The following is a 15526-nucleotide window of genomic DNA, read 5'->3' on the forward strand; positions in this document are numbered from 1 at the left end:
ACTCTCCGCACACATCCACATGCAAAGATTGTCTACAGCACTGATTTGTAAATTCTAAATATGGGAAATAATGAAACTGAAATCATGCACAAAATTAAATCAAGTCATGTTACTTACAAATGAAACTGTTGATTGAAAAGTTTTTATTTTATTTATTTATTTAGAGATACAGCACTGAAACAGGCCCTTCGGCCCACCGAGTCTGTGCCGACCATCAACCACCCATTTATACTAATCCTACACTAATCCCATATTCCTACCACATCCCCACCTGTCCCTATATTCCCCTACCACCTACCTATACTAGGGGCAATTTATAATGGCCAATTTACCTATCAACCTGCAAGTCTTTGGCTGTGGGAGGAAACCGGAGCACCCGGCGAAAACCCATGCAGACACAGGGAGAACTTGCAAACTCCACACAGGCAGTACCCAGAATTGAACCCGGGTTGCTGGAGCTGTGAGGCTACGATGCTAACCACTGCGCCACTGTGCCGCCCTTTATCCCATTGCCCTTGAAACTAGGAGAGAGAAAATCATTCCAGATTCCTAGTCCTGATTGTTATCTGGTGACCCCTTCTAGAAGGGGCTTACGATGACCCCCAAGATCAAACAGGTTATTGTTGTTCACTGTTTGGATAGACTAAAGAAAAATGAACAAGAGGATGAATACTTCAGGGGCAGAGAGTTACCCTTGACCAGAAACTGAACTGGAGTAGCCATATAAATACCGTGGCTACAAGAGCTGGTTGGAGGCTAGGAATCCTGTGGCGAGTAACTCACCTCCTGTCTCCCCAATGCCTGTCCACCATTTACAAGGTACAAGTCAGGAATATTATGGAATATTCGCCACTTGCCTGGATGAGTGCAACTCCAACAACACTCAAGAAGCTTTATACTATCCAGGACAAAGCAGCCTGCTTGATTGGCACCCCATCCACCACCTTCAACATTCACTCCCTTCACCACCAATGCACAATGGCAGCAGTGCGTACCATCTACAAGATGTACTGCAGCAACTCCCCAAGGATCTTTAGACAGCACCTTCCAAATCCTCAATCTCTACCACCTACAAGGACAAGGGCAGCAGATGCATGGGAATACCACCACCTGCAAGTTGCCCTCCAAGTCACACACCATCCTGACTTGGAACTATATCGCCATTCCTTCACTGTTGCTGGGTCAAAATCCTGGACTTCCCTTCCTAACACCCCAAGGCCTGCAGTGGTTCAAGAAGGCAGCTCACCATCACCTTCTCAAGGGCAATTAGGGATGGGCCATAAATGCTGGCCTAACCAGCAATCCTCACATCCCACAAATGAATTTTAAAAACTGGCAAAAGAAAACAAATTTCATATTCTAACCAAAAAACATTTCAGAAGAGAGAAGTGCTGCATTGGGAGAATATCTGGACAGGAACTTCTTTTTTTAATTGCTAGCACAGGAGCTACAGATCATAGCTTGCCAGCTGGATAATTCCCATGTCTAATTTAACACGTAGCACATTGTGAAATGCTACACCCGTGTCTTTAAACCATTTCTACAGTCCCTGTCTAACACCAGTGCTAACCAGACCTCATACAGTAACCTTTATTTTTCATTATTATAGCCAGTGTGATTATTTGGTGAATACTGGGCGTCAGCTTTTGAATGGGTTTTCACAAGGAAAGGAGCGAAAGGCCAGAATTTTTCATTGGGTGGGTGGCCCCGTCCACCAGCCGAAACGTCGGTGGCGAGCCCGCCACTGCCAAGCCCGCCACTGCCAAGCCCAGGGAGCCAGACCGGGATTTTTCACTCCCCAGGCCTTTAATGGGTCTTGGGCGGGATTTCTACCTCCTTGAGGCAGGACGTCCCTCCTAATTGTAGTGCTGGCCAATCGGCAGACCAACAGCTCTTAGTCCCAGCAGCGCCACTGGGAGTGGTGGCCACTGCAGTGACTACACCCAACCATCGCAGGATGATGAAGGTCAGCCCCAGAAAAAAACCTAAGTTTTTAGGGCCTCGCTGGGGACAATTGGTCAGGTCTCGGTGAGGCATGGGGAGCGCTGTACGGTGGGGGGTGGTTGTGGCTTTGGGGGCAGCCCTCTGTGGGGCACAGGGTGCCCTTAAGTGCCAGTTAATTGGCCACTTAAGGGTCTTGATTGGCCTGGTGCAGGCGGGCTGTTTCTTGCCACCACTGCCCCACATAAATTTGCAATGGGGGGGGGGGAGGGGAAGAGAAAGAGAGGGGGTCAGGAACGGTTCCCCCTTCCCCGCCACCAGCCCACTTGTTTTGGGGGGCATAAAATTCCATCCAACATCAAGTTTAACTCTTGAGCTGTTGCAAATGGTAAGATTGCAAATTAATTTGCTACAATATACTGCAATAAAAACATTTCAACCTTCTTTTTGTAGTTACATTATCATAAGATGCAACAATTGAACAGAAACAGTATGATTAAAACAGCTACGTAAAAGAGAACAAGTCTCAATATGTCTGGAATACACCAAACTCATTCCCGTACATTGATGTTGGGGTCGAGCAGTTCTGGAACCCAATGCAGAGGTCCTTGGGTGTGGATGGCTGTGGCCTGTTCCAATGATAGAAAAGATTAATGACCTTCAGGTGAAGGGTAGTTGGATCAGGGCACATGGACATAACTCAGTCCCCATTTTAAAGTCATACTTTGTGTTCTCATTTTAGTGTATAAATTCCCATGTCTGTAGTTATAATGGAAACTACCTACATAAATGTATCTTGCTGTAATTACGCACACCCACCATTGGTTGCACTGCATCACCTCCATTTACAGGACTGTAAATACGACGAAACAAGTTTATATAATCAGTTTCCATTTCTATTATAAACGTGGGCATTTAAATTGAGAATGTAAGTTGTGAGGAAGTGAGATAGATGTATCATTTTTAAAATATTGTATAATAGATTGTGTACATTTCCAAAGGTTAATGTGATGGTGATTGCAGCACGGTGGCAAGGAGTCCATTTGATTTTTACTCTTGCTTCATAGATTTTGGTTCAATTACTAGGGTGCTTTAAAAGAATATATTTTAGGAGAAAAAACCCTATCTTTCTTAGGTTAAAATAACATTGGATACTCCAGTCAATCTGAAAACAAGCAAGAGAATGTCTCACGAATTTGATTGAGTTTTTTGAGGAGGTGACAAAGAGGATTGACGCGGGCAGGGCGATGGACGTTGTCTACATGGACTTTAGCAAGGCCTTCGACAAGGTCCTGCATGGTAGGCTGGTCCAGAAGGTTTGAACACATGGGATCCAGGGTGAGCTAGCCAATTTGATACAAAATTGGCTTGGTGATAGGAGGCAGAGAGTGGTAGTGGAGGGTTGTTTTTCAGATTGGAGGTTGGTGACCAGTGGTGTGCCACAGGGATTGGTGCTGGGCCCTCTGTTGTTGGTCATATATATTAATGACTTGGATGTGAATGTAGGGTGCATGATTAGTAAGTTTACAGATGACACCAAAATTAGTGGTATAGTGGACAGTGAAGAAGGTTGTCTAAGGTTACAACAGGATATAGATAAACGGGGAAAGTGGGCAAGGGATTGGCAAATGGAATTTAACGCAGACAAGTGCAAAGTGATGCATTTTGGGAAGTTAAACCAGGGCAGGACATATACAGTGAATGGCAGGGCCCTGCGGAGTGTTGTTGAGCAGAGAGACCTTGGGGTGCAAGTACATAGTTCCCTGAAAGTGCAACACAGGTAGACAGGGTGGTGAAGGCGGCGTATAGCGTGCTTGCCTTCATTGGCCGAGGCATTGAGTGCAAGAGTTGGGACGTCATGTTACAGTTGTACATGTTGGTTAGGCCGCATTTGGAGTACTGTGTGAAGTTCTGGTCGCCACACGACAGGAAAGATGTGATTAAGCTAGAGAGGGTGCAGAAAAGATTCACAAGGATGTTGCCTGGTTTGGAGGGCTTGAGTTATCAAGAGAGATTGGATAGGATGGGTCTGTCTTCCCTGGAGCGAAGGAGGCTGAGAGGGGACATGATAGAGGTATATAAAATTATGAGAGGCATAGATTTAAGGTGAGGGGGAGGAGGTTTAAAGGAGATCAAAGGGGTAAATTTTTCACACAAAGAACAGTGGGTATCTGGAATGAGCTGCCTGAGGTGGTGATGGAGGCAGGAACAGTAGCAACATCTGGACAGGTACTTGAAAGAGCAAGGCATAGAGAGATATGGAATTAATGCAGGCAGGTGGGATTAGTATAGATAGGCATTATGGTCAGCATGGACGCAGTGGGCCAAAGGGCCTATTTCTATGCTGTACGACTCTATAATGTTAAAATTGAGGCGTTGCCTAACTGGGAGCCAATGCAGATCAGCAAGCAAAGGGGTGATGGGCGAAAGGAACGTGGCATGAATTAGGACCTAGGCAGCAGAGTTTTGAATGACCTCAAGTTTATGGAGGATAAAATGTGGGAAGCTGATCAAATGTGCATTGAGTTAGTCAAGTCAAGAGGTAACAAAGGCATGGATGAGGGTTTCAGTGGCAGATGAGCTGAGGCAGGGGTGGAGTTGGGCAATGTTATGGAGGTAGAAATAGGCAAACTTAGTGATAGAATCAGTTGTAGACACACAAATGAAGACAAATGTTTAACTTTATTCTTTATTATGAAAAATGACAGATTAGGGTCAAATTAGGTCATAGGACATCAATGATCTTTATTCACCCTCTACTCCATCCCCATCCCCCACAAAAAATTAATTTGCTACAATATACTGCGGTAAAAACATTTCAACTTTCTTTTTGTAGTTACATTATCATAAGATGCAACACTTGAACAGAAACAGTATGATTAAAATAGCTACGTAAAAGGGAAGTCTCAATATGTCTGGAATACACCAAACTCATTCCTGTACATTGATGTTGGGGTCTAGCAGCTCTGGAACCCAGCCATTACAGTGCAGAGGTCCTTGGGCGTGGATGGCTGTGGCCTGTTCCAATGATAGAAAGGATTGCTGACGGGCACAGTTTATAGACATACACCTCAGAATACAAACACCGCTATATTTATAATTAGTATTTAATTAAATTGGAGGATGGAGCAGTACAAGAACAATAATTCAATTCTTAGTTTGAATCCAATTAGACAGGAGAGGGGACAAGGAGGTATTTCACATAAGCAGGTGCAAGAATAAAGCAAGGAAAACATAATTAGAAAACAGAGGTAAGTCGATCCCAAGGTCTTCTCACTCCCTCCTTCTGTCAAAAGTTAATTGAAATCAGTGTGATTAGTTCAAAAGGTCAGTTCTAAATTATTTTACGGAACTAAGGACAGACGAAGAAAAAGTTTCATGAACCCCATTTTCAGAGCATGAACAATTTTCCCTATTGTCGCTTCAAACAACACTTAGTTTAACCTTCTGAGGGATAATTTGGCAAAATCTCTTCCTGCCTGTCGTGCTCCTTAAAGGTAAATAAATACATGTCCAGAACATCTACCTAACCTCAATCCTGCCTTATTCAACCCTTGCCTGTTTCTTCTACAGGATCTTTCTACAGTCTCAGCAGCACAGGATGCATGGTGTTCCACACACAGTACCTCATGATTACCTGTCTCTACCTCTACTTATTTCTGATGAAAGGTCACAGACCTGAAACGTTAACTGCTTCTCTCTCCACAGATGCTGCCAGACCTGCTGAGTATTTCCAGCACTTTCTGTTCATGTCTTCTGTGATGCTTTCTACTCAGGTTTTCTAGTTCAAATTAAGTGTCTTGCTTATATTCATGTTATCCTGACTTCCAGCAATTTAAAGACCTGATAAGCACTCGCAGAAATAAACAAACAGCAGCACTCTCGGGCAAATAGGAACAGAAAGTTACAATGCAATATTATACAGCAGCCATAACAAATGCCATACCATTATCAGTTTGCTGAACTGTGTGGCACAGCTACTGCTACTTCCCTGCGGCAGTGGAGTTGGCTGTTCAAATCTCTCCATTTCTACCGTGAGGAGATTCACTAGCTGGAGGACAAACAGTAACCAAACATAAACGACCAACAGCTCAAGTACCAGCAACCCTATCACCCCACTAATAGGTGTACTGCCCAATGTATCAGTATAAAACTAGGTCAGCAAAACAAAGTTTAAAAAAACTGCACACACACTAACCATACTGCTGTAGAGCATAATTTAAAATAAAATATTTGCCTTTTCGGCCACAATTGGCAGTGGTGGGAAAGGGAATCCAACCAATGATGCGTCTCTGCCACTGCCGATTGGATACCTGTGAAAAGGTGGGTTTTATGGAATCTCATTGAGCTGAGACAAGCTGGACACTGATTCAGCTCACATTTGTTACAATAAGCATGTTATTATTAATAAATTAAGGATTGCTGGTTAGGCCACATATAGAGATTTTTCTGAAGGCAGCCAGCCCAGTTTTGCAAAGGGGGCCTCAAACATGCATGTTCAAGTAGGGGACTGAACACATGTTTCAGCCACATGCCCTAAGCACCACTTTTAGGAAACTGGATGGTTGAGTACCTGAAAAAAGGAGGCAGAACCATCAAATTTAAAGGCCATTGACATGTTTCCTCGCTCAGATCTGGCTATTATAATGTTGGGGCTTGTGGATATTGAAGATAGCATCACTCCATAACATTTATAGAGAAGTGGTTGTACAGCCAGTAAATGAGATGGTATTTAGGTCTCAGCTTGAAAGATCTTAAAATGATCCTGCAACCATGTACTTAATATATGCCTAATACTGGCATATCCAATATGTATCATGATACATGCAATTAACTTATTGCTAATTTCACAGAAAACCAAGTGGTCCTGATTTCCAATACCCACCATTGCTGGATAGCAAGCTCATGTAGACACTGGGTGAGGAATGGATTTAAGACAAAGATGCCATAGCCTACGCAACTTACCGTCATGTAGAATGGCTACTTGGGCGAATAACTGCAGGGGATGAGGTTGCAGGCACTTTGTAGAGCTGTAGCTCAATGCAATTCATTAGCATTGGGAGGAGTTGGGTAAAAAAGAACAACTGAGGAGCTAATCTACCAGAAAGTCACTACAGTCTGATTGAATGTCTACAGAGCTACAATGAATCCTGGATTAAATGCCTACTTTTGCAGCTGAAAGCATTTTTCTATCTGGAAACCTTCACAGCGGTGGTTTTGGTATATGAGCACAACCCCATGCAAGCCAGTTACCTTCCACAGCTCTAAAATCATCAAAATTTCCACACTGAGTGCAAGTTAAATGTACATCATCAGTCTATTTTTCCCCCCTACATAACACACTGACATAACGCTGAGTTAATTCTACTTAGAACTGGCTATTTGAGAAGGGCTCCAATCTTCCTTGTGGAGAACACATGGCTTCTGTTTAACACAGATTGCAGATGCTGAGGTAAAGAACTTACGATGGATGTGAATCCATGTCTTACCATTCTATTGTGCTGGATAACATACACGGCTGCTTCACTGACAGAAGACTTGTCAGTTGCTTTATTTTTGTGTTCTCCCCCCTCTTGGTTGAAGCAACTCCTTCTGAAAAGGCAGATAATTGACTCCTGAGCTTCTGCTTGTTGCCTCCTCCGAAGTGAGTAAGAGCAGTCCGAAATGACCTGCCCTCTGATATTTCCCTCGCTAAAGGAGAAGTACAACTACTCTGCTCCACCTCACCGATGGGACAGCAGAAACCAGGAATAATGCTATTTTTTCTACAATGGCGCTGCTTTGAAGATTTCTTTTTCAACAGTGATAGATTGAACTATTAAGGACAAAGGAGCTATTCTGAAAAAGACCAAACCAGATGCAAACAGTTCAGTGTCACGAAAAAAAAGTTTAAATACTTCACGCAAAGCGAACATGGGGATAGTTTTCAATGTATTTTCAATTATCCTAGAGAGAAAGAACCAGTGGATCCCATAACACAACGAACCATAACAAGAACAATAGTTAAACAGTACAACTCGACTTAAGTGGCAAACTAATTTCATCTCTAACTAAAAATTGGGCACATTGGGGGAGGGGGAGGGTGTGGGATAGACAAAAGATACATTATCTACTGTGATCAGTAGATGCACAATACATTGTCGAAACAGGGTCATGAAAACAATCAGCCATTTTGTGAGTGTTGAATGTGTAGAGCATCCACACTAAAAATAAACCAGCCACTGCTGCACTGAGATGCAGCAGCACCTCTTGCAAGGCAAACCCTTGGTACTTTGAAGCTTCAAATACCCCCATCAGCTTAGAAGCAAGTGATAAAGCATTTTAGTCACAAATTTACCTACTACTGTGAAAGCCTGGCTTGTGAGAAACAGAATTTGCACTTTGTATTTCTTTAAGGCTGGTGGGTTGGTGGCGGCAGGGTGGGGGGGGGGGGGCGGGGGTGGAAGAGGGAAATGTTAATCATTTTGAAAAACAAGCACAGAGAGCCTTGCAGCAGGGAACAGTGTTTCCTGAATCAGACAGCTCGCATTACTTGTTCTTTGCTAGGTTTTGTTTGCAAGAAAAAAAAAATCAATACATTTCCTTAACTGTAATCCAAGTCAAGGACAGTAGTGTTCAGAGTACAGAATCTGCCTTAGTATAACCAATTTAGTAGCATCCACCTTCACAAAATACCTGTAGCAAGTGTTAACTTTATACCAGGTGCCTTAACTTTATAACCAGCTGTCAAAACAGAACACACATATACATGCAACATTTGCCTCACTTACTGAGAGTTCAGCATGAGGAGTTCTAAAACTGGGACACAGTTAAAACTGTGGACAGTCAGACAGTTTTTTTTTTGGTGTCACATATAAAGTAAAATAAGAATAATAAAAACACAACAGCCTTCCACTTTGTGAATATCGAGGACTCAGCATTCAGGCTTCACTAAAGGTATCTATGAAATGGATGCTTGCATTCTCCCAGTGCTGACAACACCACGTTAGGGACAGGTTACTCAGCAACTGCATCCTCACCAGTAACCTAAGCTGTTCTGATTGTTAAAACCAGATCTCTCCCTGATGGCTTATTTCTCTGTTCCCGCATCCCACCCCCCACCACCGTTTCTTTTTGTAAAATGTGTTGCCTTTGTCCTCTGGCATACGCAGCTAGTATTTTCTTTTAGTAAATTGTCAGCCGACATGATTCATTTTCCTTAAAAAAAAACAGGAGAGGCCAAGGGAACTGAAAAAAAGCACACAAGTTATTTGAATACATTTTGGTCACTGTGCACAAACAGATTGTCTAAGTTTAGAAAAAAAATTCTCTGCAAGCAGCTTAACTGTTGATACAAAAAAGAACAGATAACTAAATTAGTTGACTTACAACTTAAATTAAACATTTCAAATTGTCTATGTGCTGTTTCCAGTCAATGTTTATTAATCTGCTGTAAAGGATGTATGATGTTAATCAATTCTCCACAGAGTCCACTGACATGAACTGGAAAATACTGCATCAGCTTCCATAGTGGGAGTGGACAAATGACACTTTAGCGCAGAGTAGGAGGAGCACAGACCCCCTTTAGTCAGACGACACCCGAGCTGCATTTGTGCTGCAGGCCAGGAGCAACCTTTATGTACTTTAAAAAAAAATTAAAACAATGCACACAAACAAATAAAACACAGGACAGTGGGTCCTTTCTGCCAATCAAAAAAAAACAAGTCTTTTTTTTCTGGTCGGTAGAGGCAGTCCAGATGAACAACACTGGTCATCACAGACACGCAGCTGTGATGCTACAGTACAAAAGACAAGCAACTTGTGAACACACTGGAATCTTCACATGCATTGTCCACAATCTTGCTGCCTGCCCCCAACCATCAGTAACTATTCCCCTTCATTGCCGCCTATCTTCTGTTTCTTGTCTGGAGAAGGCCATCACAACGTCCTCTGCACCTGCAGAGTTAAAAAAAAGTTACCACAGGTTAGCAAGTGACAGTGGAGATACTGGTTAAACTGTTAAAATTATTGTAGACTCTGGGTAACAGCGAGTAATCAGCTTGATATCGAAAGCACTGCTGATAACCGACAGTTTGAAGCAATGGCACTTTAATTTGCCAGCCATACATGGAATGGGATTTGTGTAAAACCAGCTCACCCCAAAGGCTGCATTAGTCTTAATAATTATGCTGCATGGCCTCCTATCCTGTACCATTCTATGCTTTAGAAAGAGGGAAACTAAATCAAGCCATGATTTCATAATAGCTGTTAATTGAAATCACAACAATAATGTTCAGGGCTCAAAGAAATACTAACGCCAGGGTCTACCTAAATAAGGCTCCATTGCACAGTCACCATTCAGCAGTAATCTATCTATATTGCACTTTCCTATAGATCAAAGAGTAACTTTGTTGTAAATTTATGTAATTCCGAATGACGTCTCCCAAGAATGATGTCGCTACAGCAGTTCAAGATGTGGCTCACCACCACCTGCTCAAGGGCAATTAGAGATGGGCAACAAACGCTGGCCTTGCCAGTGAAGCTCACGTCGCATGAACGAACAAAGAAATGGATGATTTAGCCGATCATCTTCGGCATTTCTGAAGGGTAGTTTTGGGACTACTGCATGGTTGCTAAGGTTGAGCTGTGTTTAATCTGGCTTGCCCTTTTAAGACAACTGTTCAGGTACTCCATTTGGGGGGGTTGGGGGGAGTGGATCAGGGAGAAGAGGTCTGAATAGGCACATCATGAACTCAAAAGGAAATTGTGGCTTCTTAGAAATCCCTGGGTGCAGTCCTTGTGGAGAGGGCTGGGTCATCAAGGCATAAAATAGCAGCACATGACCTTTTTTTGAGAAAAAAACTCGACACTTTGAAGTGTAATCAATCTGTGCTGGATTTGAGACGACAGAGCAAGGGGAAAAGAAAGTGCTGAAGAAAAGCTTCAAACCGAACTCAAGTCATCAATACAAACAAAGTTACTTGTTTTAATTAAGAAAAGATCAGGATTTCCAGTCAATTCAGACCATTTAAGAACAAGAGACTACACATGTGGAGTAGAAGAGGCTTTTATTTTGTTTCTATGTAACGCGATACCTTAGTGCACCAAGTCAAATATTTCATCCACTGATTGAAGAGGCTCTGCATTCACCAAGCTCTGGAATCATCCACAATGTCACTATCTGGTTGTTTTGAAAGTAAATAAATTTATTTGTATGAAAATATTTCTCCTGTGTGTACATTATGCTTGTTTGCCTGAGCAGGGTCAGAATCTTCGGACCTTCATCATTCTCTAAAGAGTAACTTAAATTCTACTCAAATGCCTGTGAATCCTGCATTTTCAGTGTGCAGTTACTGTGATTTTTATCACTTTCACTTTACACGTTACCCAATGTGGGAAGATGGAAGATAGATGTCAGCCATGGCTTAGTTAGTAGCACTTTCGCCTTAGAGCCAGAAGTTTGTGGGTTTCACTCCAGGGACTTGAGCGCAAAAATCAAGGCCGACACTTAAGTGCAGTACTGAGGATGTGCTGCACTGTTGGAGGTGCCGTCCTTTGGATGAGACCTTAAACCAAGGCCCAATCTGCCCCCTCAGGTGGAGATAAAAAAAATCCCATGGTACTATTTCAAAGAGCAGCAGGGGAGCTATTCTTAATATCCTGGACAATATTCATTCCTCAATAAACATCACTAAAACAGATTATCTGGTCATTATCACATGGCTGTTGTGGGAGCTTGTTGTGTGCAAATTGGCTGCTGGTTTCCTACATTATAGCAGTGACTGCACTTCAAAAAGTTCTTCATTGACTGTAAGCACTTTGGGATTTTCTGAGGTTGTGAAAGGCTCTATAGAAATGCAGGTTTTTCTTTATAGGTCCGTAGAGGCCAATAATAATGAAAGCAGATAGTTGGCTTGTACGGAGAGACTGTGAGATGAGACTTATATAACCAATTGCCAGGGTGGGGAGGCTGGTGCCCAGCTGCTGGCATGTGACCATAGCATTTACCAGCGAGTGCAGTTGAAACCTGAGCCAGTGAATCAAAACCCCAATTCAGGACGTCAGAGCTGCCTTCAATGACAACAATGGGCTGGGACATTTTTTACTGACAGCTCACTTGTATAAAGGGACCATAAAGTATTAACTTCTGCAACATTTGTATTCTTGATAGTCTTTCGATCGGGTTGGGGGTGGGTGAAGTAGTCTGTCTGGTTAAGATATGGAGGTCTATACTGCAGGAAGATTCTCCCTACAGCTTCCTCTTCCATTTTTTTTAAAACTTTGGATTTGATTGATGCAAAGACTGACAACTCCCTCAACATGAAATAAACTCCATCACTGTATTCCTGAGCAATTTTATTGTTCCAATTTAAAAGCAGTGAACAGTACTGAAAAATGTTATCAGCAAGGCAGGAAAATAAATAAGCAATATAAGCTGAGGGATCATAATTCACAACGTAGTCTGAAATGGAAGAGAGTAACCGTCCATGTCTTTACTCTAGATAATTTTCTCTGATTCAGTATTTCTGTATGCGAGACCCAGGTTCCTATGACCTAGAGTGTGTCTTTACCTGCCCAATCTTATATAATAGTACAGTGCAGGCCCATACCACTCCCTGGCCTCAACAACAGGGGTGCGGGGGGGTGTTGAGAGATGGCATGGGAGGTGTGGAATGGGGGATGGGGTTAAGAGGGGAAGAATGTGTGGGATGGGGGAACGGGATGGGTCTGATATGAGAACGATGGCATGGGAAGGATGGAATGGGGATTTAAGGAAGTACTGTTGCAATAAAGATACTAATTTCACTGCAAATGTTTTGCGGGTCTCAAGGAGTATCTAAATAATTGGTACTGAGTCCAGAGTCCATACTGGGTATATTATAGGTCTTCAGGCGATTTTCTTTGACTTTGGAAACCATCAAAATGAACTCTTCGTAAGTCTGCAGCTTAGGCTACAAAATGCTAATTTATTAAACAGTGGATAAGAGCATAGAAGCAATAATATGATGCAGATTTTTAGTCGTTATAGATGTAACTACCTCTACTCAAAATAAAGAAATGACTGTTGTGCCTGAAATAGAAACTGCACAATTGTCCTTGAATATTACCCTGCGCAAACTCCAGAATGATATCGATGGTTTGGTTGAGTGGGTGGGAAAGTGGCAAATGGAATTCAATCCAGAGAAGTGTGAGATAATGCATTTGGGGAGGGCAAATAAAGCGAGGGAATACACAATAAAAGGGAGGATATTGAGAGGGGTAGAAGAAATGAGATACATTGCAGTGCATGTCCACAGGTCCCTAAAGGTGGCAGGACAGGTAGATAGAGTGAAGAAGGTATATGGAATGCTTTCTTTTATTGGCCGAGGTATAGAATACAAAAGCAGGGATGTGATGCTCGAACTGTATAAAATGCTGGTTAGGCCACAGCTGGAGTATTGTGTGCAGTTCTCAGCACATTACAGGAAGGACATAATTGCTCTGGAGAGAGTACAGAAAAGATTTACAAGAATGTTGCCAGGGCTTAAAAGTTGCAACAATGAGGAAAATTGCATAGGCTAGGGTTGTTTTCCTTGGAACAGAGGAGGCTGAGGGGAGACTTAATTGAGGTGTACAAAATTATGAGGGGCCTAGATAGAGCGGACAGGAAGGACCTGTTTCCCCTTGCAGAGGGGTCAATTGCCAGGGGGCACAGAATTGTGATTGGTAGAAGGATTAGAGGGGACGTGAGGAAACACTTTTTCACCCAGAGGGTGATGGGTGTCTGGAATTTGGTGCCAGGAATGGTGGAGGAGGCAGAAACCCTCAATTCTTTAAAAAGGTACCTGAACATCTAACCTGCAAGACTATGGACCAGGTGCTGGAAGGTGGGGCGGCTAGTTTTTTCGGCCGGCACGGACACGATGGGCTGAATGGCCTCCTTCTGTGTCGTATTGGTTCTATTACCAATATACTCTGAAGTCTCACTCCCTCTCTCTCTGACCTGTTTCTCTCACGCTAATGGCTTCAGATATACTGAGAAATATTTTTCAAAGAAAAAATCAAATTATGCATCTCAACATCAAAAAGAACTGCCAACTTAACAAAAATACAGACAAAAAGATGTGAATGCAGAACTGAATAGGTTGGCCCCTCCCTTGGGTACCTGCTGCATACATAATATTTATTCCAATGATCCTGTACATCAAACCAGCCTGAGCCATTTTCAATGGATGAATCTGCCTTTTAATCCACATGTGCTGTTACAGAAAGTAAGAATCTAATACCATGATATATCAAACACAAAATTGAATAATTTTTTGTCACAAGCAGATACAAGCAAAATATTCAAATTGAAGTCTGTAAAATAGTCTCACTCCTGGAATTCAGCACGTAATCTCACAGGCTCTCAGACCAGCTCCTGGGCCTCTGCCATTGCTGACCTAAAATAAAGCACTGAGACGGTACTCAACCAGCTTTGGGAGTTTGTCCCCACCAATTCCCCCTCTCTCTCTCCCTGCGCCCCACTGAGGGCCTCCCAACAAAGGCGGTGACCAAAGGTTCACAATATGGGGAGCCAACAGCAGCAGCTTGCATTTATGTAGTGCCTTTAACCAAGCATCCCAAGGTGCTCAGTCAGTGCCAAAGACTTTAATCTACCACTTTGTGGCATGCTGGAGTTGGACTGTCTGGGAGTCATGCCATTTGATGTTTCTTAAAGGTTATTTTTCCCCTCTCAGTCAGTGATGCAGCCAATACAAGGTTCTGAAGCTTTATCTGGTCTTTATATTAAAGTTCCATCACTTCCAGCTAATCAGAACTTTCTTATAGGACTAGCAGAGTCTCTCAGTGCTATCAGAAGTTTACTGTGTACAGCAAAAGAGAGCACTTAGAGAGACATCAATTAAAATGATGAGATGATAAATGATAAACTAACACTAAATATGAGACCATTAAGAGGAGCTCCAGCAGCTAAACAGAATTTAAAATGCACCACCGAAGATAGTGAAATGTAATTAGCTCAGTAGTTTCACTCCATATCTGAACTAATCCTTGTGTGTGCTAATGCATAGAAATGTGCAAATACATAATTATTTTTAATTATTCTCATGTCCAGGCAGTAGAGATGAAGCAATCAGCCAAACACGTGAATGAACTGAGCTGGCAAGTAGGGAAATTACAATATCAATTAAATAAATTAAAAAAACAAAAACTGCCGTAATATACCACATAATCTGAACACACAGAAATGAATAACCATCTTTGAAACAAGGCTAAAAGGATTAAATTATGAAGTCAGGTTTCATAGACAAGGTTAATATTCCCTTGAGTATAGAAGATTAAGGGGTGATCTAATTGAAATGTTTAAGATAATTTGAGAGGGTAGATAAAGTAAAACTATTTCCTCTGGTGGGGAATCCAGAACCAAGGTGGGGCATAACCTGAAAATTAAAGCTGGGCTGTTCAGGGGTAATGTCAGGAAGCATTTGTCACCAAGTGTAATGGAAATCTGGAAGTCTTCCTCCAAAAACAATGAGGCTAGGTCAAGAGAAAATTTCAAAAGTGAGACTGATAGATTTTTGTTAGACAAGTGTATTAAGGGTTAATGAACCAAGGTGGGTAGATG

The 15526-nt window shown here is 42.4% G+C and overlaps 1 protein-coding gene across 1 annotated transcript in view; it reads right to left on the reverse strand.

The window, feature by feature from the left end:
* Window positions 1–4616: 4616 nt before the first annotated feature.
* The window catches only part of ctnnbip1 (catenin, beta interacting protein 1), a 116154-nt gene continuing 105244 nt past the window's right edge, over window positions 4617–15526 (reverse strand). The window contains exon 4 of the mRNA XM_068016961.1: window positions 4617–9876. Coding sequence (XP_067873062.1) covers window positions 9818–9876 — 59 coding nt within the window. The 3' untranslated portion in view covers window positions 4617–9817. The remainder of the gene's footprint in view (window positions 9877–15526) is intronic.

This window comes from Heterodontus francisci, chromosome 37 (assembly GCF_036365525.1).
Source record: "Heterodontus francisci isolate sHetFra1 chromosome 37, sHetFra1.hap1, whole genome shotgun sequence".
Lineage (NCBI taxonomy): Eukaryota > Metazoa > Chordata > Chondrichthyes > Heterodontiformes > Heterodontidae > Heterodontus > Heterodontus francisci.